We start from the raw sequence: 24,044 nt of genomic DNA on the forward strand, positions 1-24,044 counted from the left end.
CTCTACTGTCCACAGTGAGCTTGAGGCAAAACCATGGGAGGAAGTCAGTCTGACTGTCAGAACACAGGGCCTGTGGCTTTGGGACCCAGGCTCTCAGGGACCCTGGGGCTTCTTCATGGCTGTAGTATCTGTCCACATTCCCAGGATCCTCTTTTCAAGCTTCTGCCCACTCAAGAGTTTGCCTTAGAACTATCTCGAACCTGTTGTTCTGACCCCTTCAATTGAGAAGGTAAGTTCAGATGCCTCCAGAACCAAAAAAAGGACAAAAAATAAGGAGGCCATTTTTCTGTTAAGCATCTTCTCACCAAGGTTGGTCTGTGGCCTGGTTCTAGGGACAGAGCCTAAACCTTGCACATTCTCCTCAACTCTCTCTCTGTCACCTTCTCAGTCATCAATCTCCTCCCTCGTGTTTGCATCCCCTTGGTCTCCGGAGAGGTAGACCAGTGTCAGGCTGGTGTACATAAAAACCTCACAGGGGAAAATCCTGTTCAGGGTCACTCAACATTTGAGTGAGGCCTTATCTCAGCAAGCCCGAGTCTGGCCTGTGACAGCTGCTCTAGAGTGTCAGGTGTCAGGGACCTCGGGGACACGACCCTCCCCAAGGCTGGCTTTAGCTGAGCTGACTGGAACTGAAGAGTGTCTAGTGGACATGTTGGGGGAGGGGACAGAGGTGGCTCTCTGCCAGTCTTACCGCACAGATCCCAGGGGTCACGACTTTCCAGCACCACTTGATGAGTGACAGTGGCCGGTATCCAATCATGTCTTCAATGTTGTCATAGAACCGGTTGCTTCCTATCCAGAGGAAAGCAGACAAGCATGTGTGTCTCAGAGAAGAGATGAGGTGGGTCTACATGGGATATAGGGTGCTTGGGCTTCAGTGTCGAGTACCTGTGTATAAAGCAGGTTCCCTTGGGTGACATTGTTACATAGTCTTATTGTGCTCTAGGAAGTGGGGTTCTACAGAGATCCTTAGGTCAGTGCTGGGGGTGCCTCTCTCTGTTCCTGGCTAAAGATGTGATGTCTTTCTCCATTACACACCCTCAGCATGAGAGTTGTTCTTCACCAGGACCAGAAGCAGTGGCACCACCCAATCTTGGATCTAAACTCCAGAGCCATGGGTTCTGCTAGCCCTCTGCTTCTTCCATAGCCCATGGAAGTCATTTCTTTGCAGTGACGCAAAACCAGCTAACACAACAGACAAGGGAAGAAGAGGGCCTGGTGATTCATGGGACTTGGGGCTCTGGAGTGAAGGCTGTCTGGCCTGCTTGTGAATAGTGGGTATTGTTCCAAAGCTACCCTCTGCTTGTTCTGGAGACAGCTCTCATTCTGGTCCGTATAAGAGCCAGAAAGTGGAGTGAATGAGGGTGTGGCTGATGCTAGTGGATCTGCCTGATGTCTCCCTCTGGGACACAATTTTCACAAAGGGCCAAATTGAGTCTCAGGGTAGGACTGGCCAGATATCGGGGAGTCTGGGTCTGAACGTCCTATGCTGGAATAAACACAGGAAGGGAAAGTACTGAGCCAGATACAGCTTACCAGGCCCCTGGGGTCCAACCTCCACTTACCATACACCCAGCCGATGCAGACACACTCAAAGATGGCCACAAAGAGCAAGCACATGCCACTGGCGGCGTAGGAATCAAAAAGCTGGAAAATGTACATGCCTCCCTGAGGATAGGAAGACAGACACACAGACAGACATGTTGTAGAACAGGGTCAGTAGCCAGCCTTTGTGTGATCCACTCTCTTCTGGCAGCTGCCAGCCAGTCTGTTCATTTCTAGTCTGTGTGCTACACATTCTGCAGCTGGGAGTTCCGAGGCCCTGTCCTGCAGAGATGTCAGGGTTGTAGGTGGTCTGTGGCTTCAGCACCTGTCCCCAGAGCCTCTCCAGGTAGACCTTACTGCCGCCAGCCTCACCCTCCTCCATGTTTCCTCTTGATTTTTCTTTCCTCCTCCTTCATTTTGTGTGTGTGTGTGTGTGTGTGTGTGTCTTAAAGACAGAGTTTCTGGATGTCCTGGAATTCACCTCATAGACCAGGCTGGGCTTGAATTCACAGAGATCCACCTGCCTCTGTCCTGAGTGCTGGGATTAAAGACACCACCACTTCTAGCTACTGCCCAACTCCTTAAACTGTGCGGGTCACATAAATGAAATGTGGGAGGTGTAAAACAATCGGCGAAGGTTGTATACAGACTGAAAATTAATTCAAGATCAAATCCAGAACAAATCAGGTGTTTTCCGGCACTGCTCACTGGTGCTGTGCTGTGTGGTTCACCACGGCCATGGTTCTGACCATATGGCACACTCTTTGCCTCTCATGTGCCCTCATGCAACTCAGCGCCAATAAACACTGCCTGAAACACCTCAAACTCCAGACTACCACGTGTTATGAAGCACAGTGTTTTCACTATAGGTAAAATGGCTTCTCTGTTCTCCTAGAAACATAAAGGTTTAATTATGGGAAACAAAGACTTAGCATTTTCTCACTCTCTCCTCAGTGTGAGAAATCTTTATAGTCTATTGCTAGAATGTTAAATATTTCTTTTTACATTTAGTGCATATACTTGTGTGGGCATGTGTGTATATGTGCATGTGTGGGCATGTGTATGCATATATGTGTGTGCATGCATGTGTGTGAGCTGTTTTGGCTCATATGTGGAAGTCAGAGTACAACTTATGGGAGTCAGTTCTCTCCTACCATGTGGGTTTGAGACCAAACTCAGGTTGGCAAGGTTGGTGACAGCTTTAACCACTGAGCAATCTTGCCAGCCTCGGAACATTTGGTTTTAAAACCTGCTGTTTGAGTTGCATACAAGATTATTCAATATACTTGCCTTGGGATTAGAATAGAATTACAATTTCTGAAGTGACCCTAAACACACATTTGAAGTTTTGAATTATATATTCATGCAGTGTGTTCTCAGTACTGATGACCATAAAACCAAAATATTGATCAACTCAGAAAACCCTTAAAGATATTCTGAATCCTGTAGTATCAAATATTCAGTCAAGCTTTACTTCTTTATGTAAGCACTGCCACCCCATTAGTGTACAGTTTTGCTTTTGTTTTAAAAAATGACAAAATAATATGTATACCAAATAATTGTTTCCAAAGAAACGTCTTTATAATTTATTATCAGTAAGTGTTTGGTTTGTACTATTATTATTTTTTTATGGATGTTAGTATTTTAGCTGCATCTGTGTCTGTGCACCACATGTGTGAAATGCCTGTGAAGGCTAGAAAAGGGCACTGGATCACACGAGACCAAAGCTACAGATAGTTGTGAGCTGTCATGTGGGTCCCGGAAATCAAACCCAGGTTCTTTGCAAGAGCAGCCAGTGCTCTTACCCCCTTGGCCATTTCCCTCAACCCTGTATATCTATTTTATATTCCCATATACCCAGGGTCACATACAAATTTCTTGGGCAAAAAGGGGCTGTAAGTAGCAATGCTTAAGAATTCCTGCTCTGATATCTATATGTCCATTGGTGGCATATTCCTCACAGCACAGCCCTATTAAGACATTGATGGCTAGATTGGCTTTAACTTTTCTGTCTTAATCTATTTCTTATATTTCTTGTATCCCACCTCCAGAAATGCACTGACAGGCCTGACTACTGATATTCAGTGTCTCTACAGAGAAATGGAGGCACCAAGAAGCAAGGCCACTTGCAGCATGATGTCGTGAAGCTGAGTGGAGGGGCTGAGAACTGAACGGCAGGACTCACTGTCTTACCCAACCAGTCAGTCACTCTGCTGTGGTGGGAGGTAAGAAATGGGTAGCCTGTGTTTTTCTTAGACCAGAGCTCAAACCATGCATAAATGGGGGGGGGGGCAGGCTCTGGCAGGCAATTACCAGGATGACTGAGGTTTACACGGCTCACTGGGCCCACTGTGAACTTCTTCAGCACAATAGGCTTGAAGAAAGCCCTCTGTGTGGGTGGAGGGCTGGCATGTGAAGTCCTAAGGCCTGCTGATTTCTAGTCTTGATTGACTGGAGGACTGGCTCCCTGGTGGCCCCTCGGAGTCACCATGCACCACTGGGGAGAGGCTCTGTGTTCTGGGGGCAACCCAAGGCAGCTTGTGCTGGGAGTCAGCAATATTCACACCAGCACCTTCCCATTAGCATCTTCAAGGCATCAGATTAACCCTCCAATTTGTAGGTGACAAATGGCCCCATTCTGTGTAATTAACCAATGCTTAATGAGGCCCTAGTTACTGTAGCCTGGCTTTCCCACATGGAGAAAACCTGAGGTAGAACCACTGCAGGGAGAGCTGGAACTAGACCCTCACCCCGTTTACTTGCTTAAACAGCGGCTGTCATTCTCATTAGTGAGCAAGAACAGCAATAACTCCAGCACTCACCCTGAGCAGGAGACCTGAGCTGCCTCCAGGCACCCTTGACTGAATAGTGTTCCTGTTCTGCTGGACCTTAGGGTCTGGAGGACAACTGGTAAAACGTGATCAGGGAGCTTTGTAGTAGCCAGAGGGACGGGGAATGAGCTAACAACATGGTGGTGGTGGTGGTGGTGGTGGTGGTGGTGGTGGTGGTGGTGTGTGTGTGTGTGTGTGTAATCCTGATGGGAAGGGAAGCAGGGGAGCTTCCCTGGGGCTGTGGCCTGGGAGGGGGATGTGGAAGAGGGCCTCTGGAGATGGCTGGCCTCTGTTTCACCCCAGCTGCATGATGAATTCCTGTTCCCCACTCCATCCTGTTTCCTACACACCCTCTCTGTGTCTCTCAGCAACAGATCTCCCTCTCCTTTCTTGCATTATCTTTATGCATTATGCAGAGAAAGATTCCTAATTTCACCTTTCAGATACCTGACCCAGAACAGGGACAGAGTGGCTGAGGGGTGGGGCGAGCACATGGTTTAGAAGAACATCTCAATTCAGAGTTGGGGGGAAGCCCACCACACCTACATGAACAGGTAAGGAGAAACACACAGGGGGCTGAGACTGGAACACAAGGCAAATGCCACCCCAAGTGTCTTCTCTGAGAGAAGTTCCAGAAGAGCCAATATTGAACTTGAGACTATGACAAAGAGTCAGTGCTGGGCCTGAGAGCTAACATTGTTCTCTTCACTGGAGGGTCATCCAAGGGATGATCAGGAAATTAGAGGGTTGGCCTCACAAGTCCCTGTGTGAGTTATCCTGTCTAGCAACATCCAGCATTGACAGAGGGCTGACCTTGTACTCAGAGCTCACCGAGGGTCTGTGTTCAGTCTCATGAAAGAGCAGGTACCCAAGTAACAGAGAAGGCGGTGGATCTGTGCAGCCATAGGGTCTGAGGTCTCAAAGCAGGAGTTTGATAGAGCACACTGCTAACACCGCTTACCTCTGTCAGCATCACCAGGCCTAGGAAATAGGAGATAATGGACAGGGCCAGGATGAGCAGTTCTCGCCGGTAGCCCCGCCGGAAGACCTTGGGGTACATGTCTACCACAGCTGTCACAAGGCTCTCCACACACACAAACTGGAGGGAGAGAGATAGTGCATGAAGCCCATAAAAAGACCAGTCCTGGTACCCTAAGTCCACGTACCAGGGGTTTCCTTCTCACTGGCCTGCCTTTCACCTTCACACTCCACCCATAATGATGAATGCAAGCAAGCCCAGCACCAACACGTTCCGGTATATCCATTGAGTGGACAACACTGAAGATGCTGAGAGTACCAAAGGTACTGCCCAGGGTCATTCAGCATGCAGTCCAGACTGTGATGGCTCCTTCTCCCTCGTCCCTATCACTTACTGTTCTGAGTTTTGTAAATTACAGGAGACCTAGCTTCTGCCCTCAAGGCAAGGCAGGGATCTCAGAACTGTCCTGAGAGTTTGTCCATGTGCTGGCAGCAGGCTCTGGCCAATGCCTTTGACTTCTAGGACTGTGACTGGGATAAGCCACACTCAGCTCTGTCAGCCAGCCAGGTGCTTGATGACAGAGCCAAGCTGTGATCCAGCCTGCTCTGAGGTGGTCTCCCACATCTGTGCTGCAAATGGTGTATGCGTTTGCTAGTTATCATGTTGGGCACCCCTAATTGTCTGATTCACATCTCTCTTCCCAGACAAGGTCTTTCCATTATGCAATAAGGGTTGGGGCACAGAGAGGGGTGGCGACTCTAAGTCACACAGCTGGGAGCTACTCAAAACTGATGTTCACTCCTCATTGCCTCCACAACAAGGGCTGGTGCCACCAGTCTTTCCCCAGGGTCTTAATGGAGAAGATGGGATTCAAAGAAGGCTGTTTACGAAGGAAGCTAATGGGAGTGTGGGCTGCGGACGTGCACAGGTAAGAAGCAGGCAGACCCAGTTGTCTGTCCCAGCAAATCACTTGGCACTTCTACACCTTGGCTTCTGTTTTTAAACCCATACAATGAACAGGGGTCCTCAACTCATGTGACTATTAGAGGGTGGGCTCAGAATGTGGCCCAGGCACATGGTAGAAAAGCCAGTGAGCCCAGCTCAGTGGGGCAAGAGGAGGTCTGCCAGGCAGGACTCTCTGCCAGTCACATGCCAGCTGCAGAGCTCTGATTCCTCAAAGGCTTAGCCAACAACAATGGAAGAAACGCTATCAGCAGAAACACACAGTGTTTCTGCAGCGCATCTTAGTGGTTTCTGGGGAAGGATTCCAGCTGCAGCAAGAAACTGAATGTGGCTAGATTGACAAACACACAGGCCAGGGCTTATGTGTTCAGTGACTCTTGGAAGGTCGTGGATGGGAGAGGTGCTCATCAGACTAACTTGGGCATTATCCTAACCCTTAATACAGGAGGTCCGGGGTGCCTTCCTTTGTCAAACAGGGCTTCTCCTCTGCTCAGCACAGACTTGTTGGGATAACTGACAGCCACCAGCATGGCTGGAAACAGTTCTCTTGGCTCTAGACAGCCAACTGTGTTGAGCAGCAGGCAGAGGCTATATTCTAGGCCTTTAGGGCAAAGAGAGGCCACAGGCTGCAAGCTGGGGTCCATGGGAAGGATGGGAGTTGGCATGAAGAGAAGCAGAAAGGAAAAGGAAGCTGGTGTAGAGGGATGACAAGATAGGAACATGCAGTCCACCCCTAGAGCTGAACGTGTACCTGTTCTGTGGACCACAGCTGCAGAGGGACGGAGGGATGGATGGACAGAGGTCCATAGGGACTAGTGAGCACAGAGCCAGTGAAGGTACTCAGGTACCAAGAGGATGCCAGGAAATGGTCATGGAGACCTTGTCACAGAACCAGAGGAAGGAAACTGGTTTTCCCATGTCCCGTGTGCTCCATGGCTCAGTAGGGATGGGAACACAGGGACCCTTGGTTATGTTATTATCACTATATTATGATATTTGTTAGCCACAGCCCATTCCCTATAGGCCTTGTTTCTGCTTTTCCAGGAGCCTCTGGTTGGATATCATTTATCAGAACGGAAGGACTTAGGGTATCAGCTTAAAAACTAGACTGGGGTCTAGGGAGATGGTGTAGCAGTGAAGGAACTTTCTGCCAAGTCTGAGAGTCTGAATTTCATCCCTGGAACACACACAGTAGAAGGAGAAAACTGACCTCTGACCTCTGCATGTGTATTGTATTTAAATAAATAAATGGAATAAATAAATAAATTAATTAAAACAAAGCTAAAAGGAAAAAAAAACCCCAAAACTCTTAAATTGGGCATTTTGGGTAAAGAAAACAAGGCGTGGAGGAACACCAAATAGACATTTCTGTGGCTGGGAGGCTGCTGAGAAGGTGGTAGGGCTGCCTGGTAGGCTAATGTCCAAGGTCAGAAGAGGGTTCTGCAGCCTAGAAGCTGTTCCTAAGAGTAGCACCTGGTCTGTCTGGTCCCCTGATCTTTCTTTCCCTTTCCTTTCCCTTATCTGGATGTCCCCTCCCCTCCCTACCATCTCCTACCCTCTTCCAATCCCCTCACCTGACTGTCCAGGCCCAGGAAGATGAGCATCATGAAGAACAAAGTGGCCCATAATGGGGAGAGGGGCATCATAGTGACAGCCTTGGGGTAGGCGATGAAAGCCAGTCCAGGACCTGGATGGGAGGGAGAAAGTTCAGTGTTTCCATCTGGCAGTAGGTAGTAGTTGTAGGCCACTGGGCCAGGTATCACTCAGATCTCCTGGCTGTACTGTGCAGATAGTGTTGTGTTAGTATGGGCCTACTGTGGAGAGGGGCTTGGAAGGGTCAGGGTCAAAGACGGGAGTGTCTGACCCATAGATCTTCTGTATCTACCTGCTACCTGCCTTCATATTGCAGGGAGTAACCTGTTCTTGCCTGGACCAGAGAGCATCTGAACCTAAGCAGGGGCAGAGCAGTCTACCTAAAAGTGCTTCTGAGAAAAGTGGGATGCCAACAAGCAGGGAGTGCACAGAAGGGGGATTTATTATAGTGCAGTCGTAAGTGTGCTTCCCAGCGAATTCTGAAAAGATGTCAACACCACGCCCACTATCAAGATATACCATATCCTTGTTGCTCTAGCTGCTCACCATTTTCACATCCGCCTCCACTGTCCTGGCTTCCTTTGGTGATGAACAGCAACGTGGAAGTGTGAGCCAAATAAACCCTTTCATCTCCAACTTGCATTTTGGTCATGATGTTTTATTGTAGCCACAGAAACCCTAACTAAGATACCATCCTCTGCCTCAGGTTTCCAAGTGTGTGCCAGCATAAAGAGCTCTCTATACACATTGACTTAAAACTACACTTCAATTGATAGTTTCATGATTACTTAACTTTTTAAGATTTTTTTTATTTATATGTATGTGTGTGCCTGCCTGTGTGGTTTTATGTGTACCACATGAGTCCAGTGCCCACTGAGGCCCAAAGAGGGTATCAGATCTCCTGAAGCTAAAGTTACAGATGGTATGAGCTGCCTGATGTGGGTTCCTGGGAACTGAACCTGGGTCCTCTGTAAGAATAACAAGTGCTTATGAGTACTGAGCCATCTGTCCACCCCACTCCTGATTACTTTTAATATATATACTGATGTTCTATTTTGTCAACATCTTCTTTTCTGTATCCATGAAGATATTAGGTTTTCATTAACCTATGAATACAATGTATTCGACTGACGAAGTTCTGCAGTAAACAAACCTTGCATTATTCCTGCAATGGTTTTTCTTGGTCAAGACATAGAAACCAGTTTATTTCCATGTCTTCCCATCGATAGAGAAAACACTGAGTTCTCTCTGTCAGTTTTGTTTCTATCCTCGTCATCTTGCACCTTTCCCAGTTCAATGCCAGGCACCCCCATGCTAAGCTCTCATAGTTAAATGTGCTTATCAGGGTAGCAGCACAGGCAGGTGGGTCTTAAAGAAGCAATTAAAGCTTAAAAAGACGATTAGGTGGAGAGGGATTAGTGTCTGTCTTCAGGGTCTAGATTAGTGCCTGTGAGAATGGAGTGGTTCTCTTAGGGTGGACAGTTAGACAGGACCAACTCCTTTGTGCCCACCCTCTTTTCTGTGCATCTTACTGTCTGTGGGCTCCTGCCATGTGACGCCTCTGTCATGTGATGGCACAGCATCAGATACCCCCACATATGATGCAACCACCAAATCTTCCTTTCTTCAGAAACTATCAGCTAAACTAACAACACATCTTTATAAATTATCCAACTTAGGACCTATTTCATAGGGGGAAAATGGCAACAGTTGCAGAGCATGGACTTCAGAGTTTTTCACATTTTATAGCTGATTTGTAGAGGAGCATGATTCTTTACTAGTTCATGGGAAAATCCTATTTTTGACTTTTGTCTCTCCCTCCTTCTCCTCCTCTCTTGTTCTCTTTATGTGCGTGCACGTGCACACACATATTTATGTCATTGGGCTTGCGTCGCAAGTTTCTTTATAACTGAGCCGTCTTGCTGGCCCTATTCATTGGTGTGGTTGCCATGGTTTGAATGAGAAGTGTACCCAGGGGCTCATGCATTTGAACAGTTAATTCACAGTCGGTGGTGCTATTTGGGGAGGTTATTAAATGTGATCTCTCAGCTTTCCTGCTGCAGACACCATGCCATGCTTTCCAGCCATGATGGACTCTATGCCCTGAAACCGTAGGCCAAATAAACTCTTCCAAAAGTTAATTTAGTTGTGGCATTTTATTGCAGCAATAGAAAAGTCAATAATACAATAGTAGCTGTATTTTCTTTATTTTTTTTCCTTCATAGTTTTGTCAAGGAATTGTGACTTTTGTTCATCTCTTCTAATAGGGTGTTTGGCTTTTAAAATATTCTCTATTAATTATATGAGTTTTCTTTATTATATCTCTGGTCCTAATTTTAGGTTTAATAGTGTCCTATTTGTGCAGCCTATTCTGGTTAACACTTCATGCTTGCTTAAAAGGAATCTTTCTCTGAGGTTGTTTGGTGTGAAGCTATATGATACCCCTTCAATGAGCTGAGGAACTAAGTATACTACTAGGCAGTGTGCAAGGCAATGCCACCCACTTTGACTTTGACCCAACCTCCTTGATGACCATATCTATTTTCAATACTCAGGACCCCATAGCACTTTTCACTGCAGTGTATGTTTCCAAAATCCAGTAATCATGTAAGTCAAGAAGGAGCTGTGATCACAGTAACCCTCACTCTGCTCATATATATTTAATACAAACACATTGATACTTCAGGCTGTGCTATCTATCTGTGAGGATTCTACATGAAGAATGGAGTGGCAGAGGGGAGGAAGGGAAGCTTCCAAGTACAGAATGGGCTAGTGGTAGTGAAGTGGGTGGGCTGTCCCAGCAGCCGGGGACTGTGCAGACCTCACTCAAGGCCACTTTGTAAACACACCACGGGGTTGAGTGCAGAACAGAGCAAGTTCAAGGTGAGTGAAGATGTGGGGCAGGAGACAGGGTAACTTGGGAAGTAACTGGCTTTGACTTCCCAACCAGAAATGTCAGGGCTTCCTCAGCAGATGCTGGATGAGTATGGCCACAACTCAAGAAACAAACTGAGGACAGAGAGACCACAGTGTGGCCACATGACCCCCACCACACATCCCACCTGTATAGACTTACCTGATTCTGCCACCTCAGCAATAGGCACACCCTGCTCATATGCCATGAAGCCCAGGACTGAGAAGATGGCAAACCCAGCCACGAAGCTGGTACCACTGTTTAGACAGCAGAGCATAATACAGTCCCTGTTGGGAAATGGTGAGAGGTGTCTGGGTCAGCTTGAGCAGATAGGCACCTTCTGGAACCTTCCCCATCTGAGACCAGGGCATACTGCAGGGCATACTGTGGGGCAGGCACCAAAGCACAGACACTAACAAATTGCTGGTTTCCAGATAAAGTATTTATGGTTCAGAGAGGGTGGGTACCTGGCCCATAATCACACAGCTTTCCCTGCATTGCTAGAAGACAACATGGGTCACAGGGAGAAGGATGTGACCAAAGGAAGGGAGCCTAGCTTTATAGAACAAGAGAGGGGAGACTCAGGAGACACACACTGCTATGATTCCTGAGGAGAGAGCCAGAGCCAGCAGGAGGGGGCCATGTTCCCAAGGTGGGAAGCTCAGAAGGTGGTAAAAGCCTCTGTGTAAGAAGCCGGGTGAGTGGCTAAGAACTTTAGGCCTACAGCCCAGTAGCTTCCAGAGGAGAGGTTTTCTGGTAACACCCATCCTGCCTAAGCAAGGGAGAAGTTTTACTGTGGCACCCATCCTGGCTAATATCATTGCCAAGCCAAGCCCTGTGTTCTGTTCTATGCAGGTTCTGCATATTTGGCCAGTTCACAGAGGAAAATGATCAGAGCAATGACTCTGACCTGCTTTCAAGAGGGACTCACGAGCTGGGAACCGTCAACATAAAGCCCCAACCTTTGGCAAACCAGACAAGTGATGGAGCTTTGTCAAGATGGGATGATGATCCAGAGACTTGACCCATCCTAGCAGAGGCCCTCGAACTCAGCCTCTGTAGTGTGGGCTTACAATTCAGATCAGGGTGCATGTCAGTGCCTTGATCCCTATGGAAGGTGTACTTGGGTGATCCTGACTAATAGTGTTCTAGATGGAGTGACATTGTGGCCTTTGCCTCCGGCCCAGGATCTAGAGCTCACTGCCACTTTCAACTGGCCCCTTACTACTGAATGACAACTCCTGCTGACAGCATAGAGAATCTGCTTATACCCTGCTAGCCAAAATCTAACTTAGCTACCAACAGGGGGTGGGGCTTGAGGCTATGGTGGTCTAGAGGGTGAGCCTTACATTACAGCTCCTTCAGCCTTCTGATGTCTCAGCTAACATCGGGTTCTCTTACCCTTCCTTCATCCTGTCCCCCATCTGTTGTGCACTCTGGCTTGCCCAGTGCCTCTGCAGCTGTCACATGCAGGACTGAGAATGCTCCTCTCCCACCATGCTGTTTTTGTAATAGAATCAAAGGTGATACTTATGACAAACGAGCAATGACCCTGGTGATGAGGGCACAGTGGAGAGAGCACTGGACACGGAGTCAGGAGCCCGGGACGATGATTCTTCCTGCAAGGTCTTTTCTTTGGGACTGATCTAACCGCGATAAAGCTTTTGGTTGTGGGACCTCATAGTTTGTTTCTAATACCCCCACTTGGGAGTGGAATGGAACCTCTAGGTCCACTGGTGTGGGCTTAGCCATGTGACCTATTTTTGGACAGTAAGATGTTAGCTGACATGACACAGATGTTTGACTTGTATCTTTTAACTGGACCTGTCTTCTATTGTTCTTGTGATTATTATTATTAGGGTGTGAAGAACTGTCCCTTTTATTGTTGTGATTTATTATTATTATTACTATCATTACTGTGTGAAGAACTCTCCAGGGGAGTAACTGTTCCTTCAGCCTGGACCCCAGGATGTACACACAAAGAGCAGATTTAAGCTTGGTCTGAAGCCAAACCCACCCACTCATAGCCAGGACAGTTTCCCCAGCCAACCTCAACGCAAACACTCAGCCCCTGGGGCCAAGGTTATTTGTCAGGAACATTTCCATGGCAGCAGATGACCGATACAGGTCCCTTTAAAGACTGCTTTAGACAGTGAATACCAGCTGGGCTGCTAACCTTGACTGTACACACACACACACACACACACACACGCACACGCACACGCACGCACACGCACACACACACACACACACACACACACACACTCACAATCTAAAGCCTGGTTTGCCTGTACTCTGGAAGAAATCAGCCCAGCCTAGAAGAGCACTGCTTTATTATTATTCCTGAGGCAGCAGGAACTCACACTTTCACTAGCATCTTATTGTCCAAAATCCACACAGCTCCCCTTTGCTCTTCTCCTCTCATCTAAAGCCAAACAGCCCTGACTTATCCAGCTCTGAACAGAAGGATCTGGAGAGGAGAGTGTGTATTACTCCATGCTTGCTCTTGTCTGGATTTCTCCTGTCAAAGTTTAAGGAGCTACATGCGCCATCTCTGTCAGGTCCTCCAATCCCACGACTGGATTCAGGCTCCATCATCAGTGATCAGGTAAACTGTAGCTGAGAATTCAGTCCTCTCAGATTCCCCTACTGAAGCTAATCAGGGCTTTCAAGTCCAGACCTTCAGCCACCATGAGGCTGGGAAAGGCAAACGTCCCTATCCGCAAATCCCATCTCTCCCATAGGCCCTTCTGATTAATCACTTTCTTGTATTTGAGTTTTTAGGGACCTCTAGCCCCTTTAGCACTGTATCTGGATGGCAGTCTTCACCTGTGAGCTCACTCAGCCACATGAGGCTGGGTCCTGCCTGGCCAGGGCTCTTCTATTCCTCTCATGACTTCTACAGCTCCCTGCAATCTCTGGGGAAGGCTTATGTAACCAGGGCTTTGAAGTCAGCAGGAGCTGAGCTGGGCTTGCTTGAGCTCCAGAGGTGACTAAGCTGTCAGGAGAGGGGATTAATTGACTGCTGGCAGACCTGTTTGCAGAACAATCTGAAAACAGATTTTTGCAGGCATCTGCTTTGTTCCACTGATCAGACAGGAAAAGGAAAGATCCTGTCTGCTGAGTTCCTACCAGCTGTGGGTTGGGGCAAGCCCCTCTCACAAAATGAAATGCTGTTCATTTTCATATCCACTGCTTGATTGCTGGTAGAGAAAGCCATTCGTGTTTAACTTTATATATTTTGATCTAAGACCCCAAAAACCTTATATGCTACTATTATAACTTCTAATTTAATAATTTAATAAATAAATATTTTATTTGAAGTTAAATAATATACAAAAATTATCTGTACTAATTTGCTTTTCCTTGCTGGTCTGGGGCTGAGTAGTGGCTAGGACAGGGTCTAACTGTATCACAGGCTAGCCTGAACTCATTATGTAGCCCAAGCTAGCCTCAAATTCACAGCAATCCTGTTTCATCTTCCTGCATGCTAGTGTTGTGTACTAATATGCCTGGCTTTCCTGACTACTTTTTCATCATAAAATGCAATATGAACCCAGAGTAAACAAAGATACCTTCTATGTACAGGAAACAAGAGAGGGAGAATCAGGCCCAACTCCTTGATGTGATATTTTGAATAGTTTTCTCTTCCCTCCCGGAAGTTTGAGGCGGTGTACATTTTCACGTGAACCCATCCGTTGCTCCCTCCTCTACAAACTTCATTTTAGTTTTCTAATCATCATTTCGTATCCTCAAATTAGCATTTAATTCCTTGCTCTGAGATAGTCTCCCTTTGTGGCTAACTGGTACATAGGGTGGACACAGGCATGGTATCCTTTCTCAGCTGCTCTGTTCTCCTGGCAGTGACCCATCACAACTCCAGAGACTCCTTCCTACAGGAGCTCCCAGCCTCACACTGCGATGCTCTCTCCACCTACCATCGAGTATCCACCTACTGTGTGCCACGTGCTGGGCTCTTAGGTGTGAGGACAAACTCTGTGGTCACAGTGAAGGAACCCAGAGTGAGTTTATCCTGCCCCCCTTCCCACACCTACAGTGATGACTGTCCCTGGTCCTCAGCCTCATGGTGGCTACTCAGGCTACAGGCCTGCAAGGCTGACAGCCTTAGTCACCTCTCTACCTGAACCCCTTGAGACTTTGCAAGTGGCATATGCCAAGAGGAGGGTGGATGGAGAATGGGCCAAGGAGGGCCAGGTGAGTCAAGAGAAAGACCCATGGACCTTCGGGAGCAGCAAGAGTCAGAAACAAGGTCCGTAGTATAGAGTCAGTTGGGTTGAACCATTTCCACTCCTTATTAGCTGTGTGGCCACAAGAAACTTATTGTATATAATTGTATATATACAATACATGCCATGCATGCTGGCACTGAGCCCTGTGTAGCAGCTAGCTGGGGGGGGGGGTAGAAGACTGGGTGGCTGTCGCCCGGCTCACCTGTAGCAGTTGTTGTTGTAGTTGTTGTAACTCCCCAGAGCGGTCAGGCAGCCCAGGCAGATGGCATAGGAAAAGAAGATCTGCGTCCCAGCGTCCACCCACACCTGGAGGAGGGCACAAAGATGTGGGCATTGAAAGAGTCAGATGTGGGATGAGGGAGAGTCAAACGGGGGAGGAGGGAACTTGCTCTCTGGACATCCCCCTCACCCCCCACCCCCTGAGGTAACTCTAGGTCAGAAATATCAAATTTCCTAACTTTCTTAGGAGCCCTTATTAAAACATTTATATTCCTGGGGACTACCTCATTCAAAAGAAATGTCCTTAATAAATCCTAGATTTATCTAAAGGTGTGGTAATAGTCCACTGCATAATGAGAATTTGGATATTGAGCTGAGCCTGTGGGCATAAGCCTGTAAGCCTAGCACTAAGGAGGTTGAGACAGGAGGATCTCTGCAAGTTCAAGGCCAGCATGGTCTACTTAGTAACTAGGCTAGCTAGAGCTACTTAGCAAAATTTTGTCTCCAAATGAATAAATAAGTAAATAAAATCAGGTATAGAGGTACATGTCTTTAATTCTAGCACTTGGGAGGTGGAGCCAGGCAGATCGCTGTAAGTTCAAGACCAGCCTGTTTTACATAGTGAGTTCCAGGACAGCCAGAGCTAAATAGTGAGATTCTATCTGGAAAACAAAATAAAACAAAAACAAACAAACAAACAAACAAAAAAACCAAACACACAAAATGGTATTTGGATATTGAGGGCTCTGGTTCCAGCTGTGTGACCTTGGGCAAGCAACTTAGCATCTCCCAGGCTGTTTTCTCCTCTGCAAAGGTGGAAGAGAAGGACCCCATGAGGCCTGCTATGAGAATGAGCATATCAGGACCGGGCTTCCTGGCCATGGGCCCTGTTTTTATGCCATATCACATCTAACTAACTAACAAATAACTAACTAACTAACTAACTAACTAACTAACTAACTAACTAACAAATAAATAAATAAATAGCCGTGCAAACAGCCTCATGACTGTGCAGAGAATGTGTTAAGTCTGTTCCCACAAGTCCAGAGGGAAGGTGTGTGTATGCATGTTTATATGTGTGCGTGCATGTGTTTGGGTCTACTAGCTTACAGAAGATTTCCTAACGCCAGCCTCCCTGGGATGCAGGCACCCAGCTTCTTGCTAACATCCCCTCTGGTTAAAATTCCTGTGGGCAGAATGAACCACACCGTGGCAATCACACTGACTTTTCTAGTGCTCTCCCTCCCTGAGGCTCTAAACTCACTACCTAGAAGTTTCTAAGGAAAGCCACAGCTGAAACATGCTGGGATTTGGGCTGAGCTTCCAGCGCCACCTGGAGATTAAACTCAGCACTGAGCACAGGCAGTAGCAGCCGCTATTAGGCACTTTTGGTATGCAAGGTACCTTGCTGAGCCTCTGTGTGAGTCTGCACTGGAATGTCAGCAGTCCTGGGCAGCCCTATGCAGGGTACCATGTGTGCTCTTAGCCTCCTCTCGTAGCCAAGGAAGGAAGAGGGCAAGTAACCCACCCAAGACCATGCAGCTGGAACATGACGGGTGGAAACACACAGATCTAGAGACACAGCATTGCCACACTCGTGCAGATTCAGAACTAGACCCTGCATCCTGGTGAAGCATCCCTACCTCAGAGCAGGCTCTCTTCTAAGTCCTTCTGATGGACTTCAACCTGACTCCTTCCAGTGACAGAGAGTGACACATGTCTTTCTTCTTTAGGCACCTCTGACTGGTCATCATTTCCCAAAGTGAGAACTTTCCTGGTGTTTGATTCTGTGTCCCCCAGACCACAGTTTTCTCTTGCACATGGTGGTACTGCCTCAGAGCCTCAGAGTTCCCAAAACACCCCCATTCCAGGCACAATCTCTTCTCCAGAGTTTTCTCATATAGTACAGGCCACTCTGCCTGGTCTGCCTATATTTGTGAAACCATCCAATAGTAACACTCACAAGAGTGTCTGCCAACCCCTCCTAACCTAGGCTGTCATCAAAGGAGCAACACAGGGTGAACTCTCCCTCTCTCTGTCTATCTCTTTTTCTGTCTCTGTCTCTGTCTCTGTCTCTCTCTCTCTCTCTCTCTCTCTCTCTTTCTCTGTGTGTGTGTGTGCATACACACACACACACACACACACACACACACACACAGTTCTGGCAAATCAAAGTGTATTGAGACACAGGTATTGGGAGATATAGAGAACACAAGATTATTTTCAAAGCCATTGGAATCATATTATTTTGTATTTACTTAAATGCACACACACGCACACATACAGTTTTTAATTGAAGTTATGCCCTTTGGGTAACCTCTTAATGGTCATAGACTAGATAGTATAAACCTTTGCATTGTTGGTTAGATGAGCCCAAGAAATTGCCCAAATAACACAGGCAATATCCATAGCCTTTGCTCATTACTAAGAACACTGCATGATTTGGACAGAGGAGGAATCCATCTGGATCTAACCTGAATGCCTTCTCCCTGAGGACCACCTCTCATAGCATTAGAACAAGCCATGCAAGCTGCCAAGGAGAAAACATTTAGTAGTCCTAGCCAGCTGTAACACTTCTGAGCCCAAATAATGATCAGAATGACAAGAAATTCTGAAGGTTTCAAAAGCTCTGTCTGTCTGTCTATCTATCTATCTATCTATCTATCTATCTATCTATCTATCTATCTATCTACATATCTATCCAGGGATAACCGACAGCTGCCTAATTGGATGTAAGGTCTGCCCAGTAGGAGAAAACTCATGCCTGGCACTGTAAACTATCCCTGGAAGTTTGCTATCATGCCTGGCACTGTAAACTATCCCTGGAAGTTTACTATCATGCCTGGCACTGTAAACTATCCATCAGAAGGACTTAGAAGAGAGCCTGCTCTGAGGTAGGGATGCTTCACCAGGATGCAGGGTCATATATAGTCAACTATCCATGGCTACTGACTCTAGAGGAGAACCTACTACAGCCACTGTAAAGCAGTATGATTCCTAACTGCCCTCACACCCACAGGGGACGATGGCTCTCGCCTGTCTTCAAAGAAGCTTCCTTTAGCAGCAGAGGTCATTACAGAAAGCCACAACTGATCAGATGCGGAGAACAACTGATCATGAGCACCTAGCCCCGATGCTTGCATCTACAATCCATCCCTATGCTTAAGGCTTAGGAAATATCTTGGAAGAGGAAATAGAAAAATTAAAATAGCCAGAAGGCTGTTTGCTGTGAGATGGTGTTTTCTAAAAGCAAAACAAAACAATATGATTAAAACAAATTGTATGAAGTTCTCAAAGAATATTATATTTAAAACTATTTTTTTAAAAGTTCACAAAGCTCAAGACTCACTGTTACAGATGAAGAGTCAGAGTGGGTAGCAGTACAAAAGAGAATCAAAACTCAGAGAGGGATTTCAAAGTGTCAGGAACTGGAGAATGCCTACATGCTGGCAGAAAGGGTCCAAAAGAGTAAAAATTGCTGAAGATTGAGGAAAGAGATGAATATGTTGTAAATGCTTCATCCTGTCTCGGTTTCCCACGTGCCAGTTTCTCCCTGAGAATTCCTCTTTTCACACAAAAAAAGCAAGCAGACCACAGCTCAGATGCTGACTCAGGAACAGAATGCCAGTTTCGGATGGAGCCTTGTAAGATGCTTGGTGGCTGACTGGTCACTGATAGCTAGTCACAAGGCACTCACACCTATGGCTAGTGATCCTGTGAGCTCAGCCTCCCACAGGTTGGGGGAAATGGACTGTGGACTGGTGGAAAAGCTTGCTCAAACACTCAACAGAGCCCCATCACAGTCCTCAACTCTGAGTTAAAAAGATTCCAGAGCTCCTGTCCACACATCCCAATGATGGGCATCCTAAACCCACACATGGATTTGCACTAGCAGACAACTTTTCTGGAAATCCAGCACCCATCTCTTCCCTTTGAGTATTGGGACTTCAAATTCTTTTTGGGAACCTATTTCTCCCCAACTCAGAGTGGGCCCTTATCACAAGCCTGATTAGTTTTTCCAGGAACGTGGAATACTTTGAAACCTCTTAGAAGAGCAATTAAATGCTATCTGCAGAGCTTAATCATCCATCCTAGGAGACACTTGGAAGACAGTAATACCAAGAGATATGTAAACTTTGGAGCCCCAGCTCAAGAGGTTTCATGGGAGAATAATATTATCGTCTGGACTAGAGTTCATTTTTATGATAGTTTGGCAAAATCTGTTTGCTTTCTGTCCTTGTCCTAAGAACTTTTCTGAGACTAAATTTAAAAGCATCATACTAATTTTTTCAAAGAAAGAGATTTTAAGACAGTCTAATATTGGCTCTGTCACATGGTTATTAATAATTAATCACTAGCAGGTTACAATGAAAAACAGTCAACGGGACAGGAAAAAATACTAAATGTACAATATGGAGAGGAATAGGACCCTGGAAGCCTAATGTTACAGCCAAGGCTTATGCTGGAAGAGAGGTTATGATTTTGAGATTAGAACTATTAAGGAAAGGACAGATCTGTAATGGAATAAAGGGAAGGGTACCTTCAATGGTGCAAAGCTTGTCAAGAGCACACAAGGCTCCGGGTTCAGTCTCCAGAAACAAAATAAACAAATAAACAAATCCAGAAGAAGGAGTCTGAAAGTTTCTATCATAAAGAAATGATAAATATATTTAAAAAGACAGAGACGTTTGAGCTGACTTAAGCATCATGTAAGCATTATGTAATTTGTATATACATTGAAATATACAGTATCCCATACATAATATGCATGTTATTCCCATCAGTATGTTCGAGGTTTACATTTTATGTATTAGTTTTAAAAGCTCATTTCATTTTATTTTTGAGATGGGGTCTTAGGTAGTCCAGTCTGGCCTTGAACTCCATATCTAGCAGAGGATAACTCCATAGTCACCCTATTTTCAGCTTCCAAGTGTTGGGATTACAGGTACCCAGTTCACACAGAGCTAGAATCAAACCCAGAGCTTCATGCATGGTAGTCAAGCCCTTTCCCAGCTGAGCCACATTCCTGGTACCAGGTAAAAATGAATTTAACAAGATATAAGTTTTCCCCTTCTAGGCGGAGGACAGCCTTTCATTACTACTTTAGATCTGTTTCTTTAGGGACTTGTACTTGTGTTGGTCCTTCTTTGCACATTGTTTATACTGACTGATTTTTCTCACATTTAAAAAATACACTTGTTTGTTGGCTTATGTATTATTTGTTGTGGGTATGCATGTGTGAAGGTGCTTGTATGCCTGTCACCAAGAAAAAACTACGGAAGTAGATTCTCTACTCTTCTATCCATGAGGGTCCTGGTGATGTAAATCAGGTTGTCCAGTTTCACGGCAAATACATTTCCCTACTAAGCCATCTTTATAGATCTTTCTTGCATTTTAAAATGGTTTATGTGTATGTACTTGGTTTTCTGTGTGTACATCACATGCATGCAGTGTTCATGGAGGCAAAAAGAGGGTGCTAGGACCCCTTGAAACTAGTTGCAGAAGGATATGAACCACTTGGTATGAATGCTGTAAAAAAAAAATCCAGGTTCTTTGTAAGACCAGCCAGTGTTCTTAACTGCTGAGCCATCTCTGTAGTCCTGATGTCAACCTCTATAATATAGACACATGCATCTTGGGCATCACAGAGCCTGAGAAAATTCTAGGCCAGGTTTCTTAAGAATGTTCCATGAAAAGCCATGACATGTCTTAGTGTGGAGTATGGAAAGTTCCTCTTCTCAATAACTGGGTACAACAGATATGCCTATGGCTGAGATGATGCTGTTGTGGCTGGCTACCAGCTTGGCCTCTTGGTGTAGACTGAAGCTGATGAGTTTATCAATGAGCTGCTGCAATTGGTGAGGACTGCTGGGCTGCTTATGAGCCTTGACATCTGGGGGTTCAGATAGATACCAGCCTTTTTTGCACCCCCACAGAGCTTGTGCATACAACATCTTCCATCTATTACATGGTGATCCAAACTTTCTCTGCTACCTCAGTACCTGCTTCTTACACAGTCAATGGAGCCAAGGGACAAAGATCCAGAAGCTTCTTTGGGAAACTTTCTGGAACCTGCAGAGACTGGTTTCTGTCACTACTGTCCATGTACCTTGACTAGAGCCAGGCAACAGGATCCCAACATAAGGGCAAGAAAGCTTGGTAACTGTTCCCATGAGAAGGGTATTAATGGCTAGAGGCTCACATCACATTTTCTCTAAGGCATGATTTCATGCACATATTTCTTTCACTACTTGAAATTTTCTATATACAGAATGAATGAATGAATGAATGAATGAAATTATGGTGGCCATGGAAGGATGTAACTATCAAAGAGAAGAGAGGTGAAGAAAACAAGGCAAAGGAACATTTCTAACCCCTTCATGGAGTTGATGGGCCCCTAGGGAAAGACTTGACTTAACATTGGCCAAAGTGGACTGTGTTCTTGAGGCTGCCATGATTCAGTTTCAGGATTTGTATGATGCTTTTGCTGGGTCAATCTTGCATCTTTGCTTCCACTGAAGAGGAAATGGACCCATTGAAGGTCAAATAGCTCTTAAAGGAGACTCAGGTCTGAGTCTGTGTCTTTCTGGGTCTATGTTTCAGAGGATGGTGGGAGAGTTTCTTGGTCTTCAGCATGCACCTGGCATCCCTGAATTCTACAAAATAAATGACTTTATCTTGGTAAATGGGGGCCACACACCCCAACCCCTCTTGCTCGCATCTCCCAGGAGCTGCAGAAGTGGAGGTTTCTTTGAGAAATGGCTTTCTATCCCTGCCCCCTACACAATGCGAAGGGAAAACAGTCTCACTAAGCAAACTCTAAGGAAGCCAGGTCAGTGGAGGAGCAGATCCTCCCCATGTTCCGCAGGATGAATGGGGGGCGTGCTGGCCTTGCTGCAAGGGCAGCCCACATTCAGAGATTTTAGGGCAGATTTGTGTGGGAACAGGAAAAGCCCCTTGACAGCTTTCAGGACAACTGGTTCCAAGGAGCCCCAGCACATGGGTCATGGTGTTACCTGCCTGTCCAGTGGGACTCTCAGGATTCAGAAAGAACAGGTTTAGGCATGAAGTCAAATTCTCAATACTTAGAGGCTGTGCTTCCCAGTTAGTGGGGATAGTGAATCTTGTACCCAGTCTGTGGCTGGCAATCATGCCAGGTTTAAAGATATAGCTAAGCAGATCCTTGGCTCACCTTTTCCATAGCCCTGCCCCGAGCTTACTTGTAGAATGTCTAATTTCATCCACATGTAGAGACAAAAGCAATGTATCTTTTTAGGGCCTCTAAGATATGAGTGATTGACCCAGGGTTCTTGGGGGTGGTGCAGGATATTGTGTACAGGCGGAGACTGCAACTTTCTGTTTGTCTCACACATAAAGGATAGAATTGGCTTATGCCTGGGGAGCCAGAAATGGTACCCACAGGGGACTCAGCAGCCTAGTTGCAGTGTTAGATGAGCCAGGGAGCCTAGCGAGTCGGCCCCTGTCTTAATACCTGGAGCAAAGAGAGACGGGTTGGGGTGGGGACTCTTGTTTTACATCCTCCCCTGTAACACAGATACACTGACTGATCTCTGAGAGTAAGGACCACAGTAGGTAAATGATTCACCCAGCTCCCTCCAGCAGAGATAAAGATGGAGACTGGAGACGGAACATTTGGTAGAGAAGGGCAGGTGAGGCAGCCAAGAGCGAGCTGAAAGAGGTGTGCTCTTTGAAGGCATCTGAGGTGGGATGGATCACCACAGAGAAACCCCAGCCAGAATGTGCCTCCAGGACTGCAAAGAGCCCACTGCTGGTCAGCACCGATGGCTGTGTCCCACAGTAGGCTTATTAGTAAGAACAGGTGTGTACTGACAGTAACCCTAGTTACCACAGTGGCTCCAACCAGCTGTATCAGAGCCTGGGACCCCAAGGACTGGGCAAATTGCATGTGTACCTCAGCTACCCTTCAGTCTCACTGTCAAGTTGGAGATCTTTTGTCATTTAGGTAGATAAGGCAGCTGGAGAGAGAAGCTCCATCTACTCAGTTTGGGGACAATGGACCCTGGCACATACAGTCAGTCTTGGCTTGGGAGCAGATGCTTCTAGGGATAGGGGAGAATTCAGCAAAACATTGGTGGGGCAGCCAAACAGTGGAGACTCTTCTGGAAGAATAAGAGGAAGGATTGCAGCCCCTAAGGTAATAGGAACCCTACAGAAAGGCCAACAGAGTCAACTAACCTGGACCCTTGGAGCTCCCAGAGACTGAACCACCAACCAAAGAACATACACAGGCTTGACCTAGGCCTCCCCACACACATGTAGCAGGTGTGCAGCTTGATTTTCATGTGGGTCCCAAACAACTGGAATGGGGGCTATCCTAAAAGCTGTTGCCTGTATGTGGGACATGTTTTTCTAGCTGGGCTGCCTTTTCTGGCCTCAGTGGGAGAGGAAGAGCCTAGCCTCACAGAGACTTGAAGTTCCAGGGTTGGGAGAGACCCAGAGGTCTCCACCCACTAGAAGAGAAGAGAAAGGAGGATAGAGGAAGGATTGTGGGAGAGGTGACTGGGAGGGAAACAGTGAATACAATAGACAGTAAGTAAAAAACAAAAATACAACTCCCCAAACCAATCAACCAACCAAAAAATGTTGGTGGGGAATGCCTTGCTCTGATCCTCAGAAGGATTTGTGAATGGAGCAGAAGCTGTATGTGGGCAGAGGCAGGTTGGAGTCTCACTCCTTTCATGTGACCCCAGACAAATTCCTTGACCTCT

General features: G+C 46.5%; 1 protein-coding gene across 1 annotated transcript in view; it reads right to left on the minus strand.

Annotated features, from left to right (window-relative positions):
• Window positions 1-24,044, minus strand: part of SLC6A11 (solute carrier family 6 member 11) — a gene marked incomplete at both ends in the record, with an annotated part of 108,246 nt that overhangs the window by 2,069 nt on the left and 82,133 nt on the right. Inside the window, 6 exons of the mRNA XM_080915037.1 lie at window positions 692-792; window positions 1,566-1,668; window positions 5,338-5,475; window positions 7,893-8,005; window positions 10,988-11,112; window positions 15,278-15,381. Of these exons, the coding sequence (XP_080771163.1) occupies window positions 692-792; window positions 1,566-1,668; window positions 5,338-5,475; window positions 7,893-8,005; window positions 10,988-11,112; window positions 15,278-15,381 (684 nt within the window). The remainder of the gene's footprint in view (window positions 1-691; window positions 793-1,565; window positions 1,669-5,337; window positions 5,476-7,892; window positions 8,006-10,987; window positions 11,113-15,277; window positions 15,382-24,044) is intronic.

Source organism: Micromys minutus, assembly GCF_963924665.1.
Source record: "Micromys minutus genome assembly, chromosome: 3".
In the NCBI taxonomy this organism is placed as follows: Eukaryota; Metazoa; Chordata; class Mammalia; order Rodentia; family Muridae; genus Micromys; species Micromys minutus.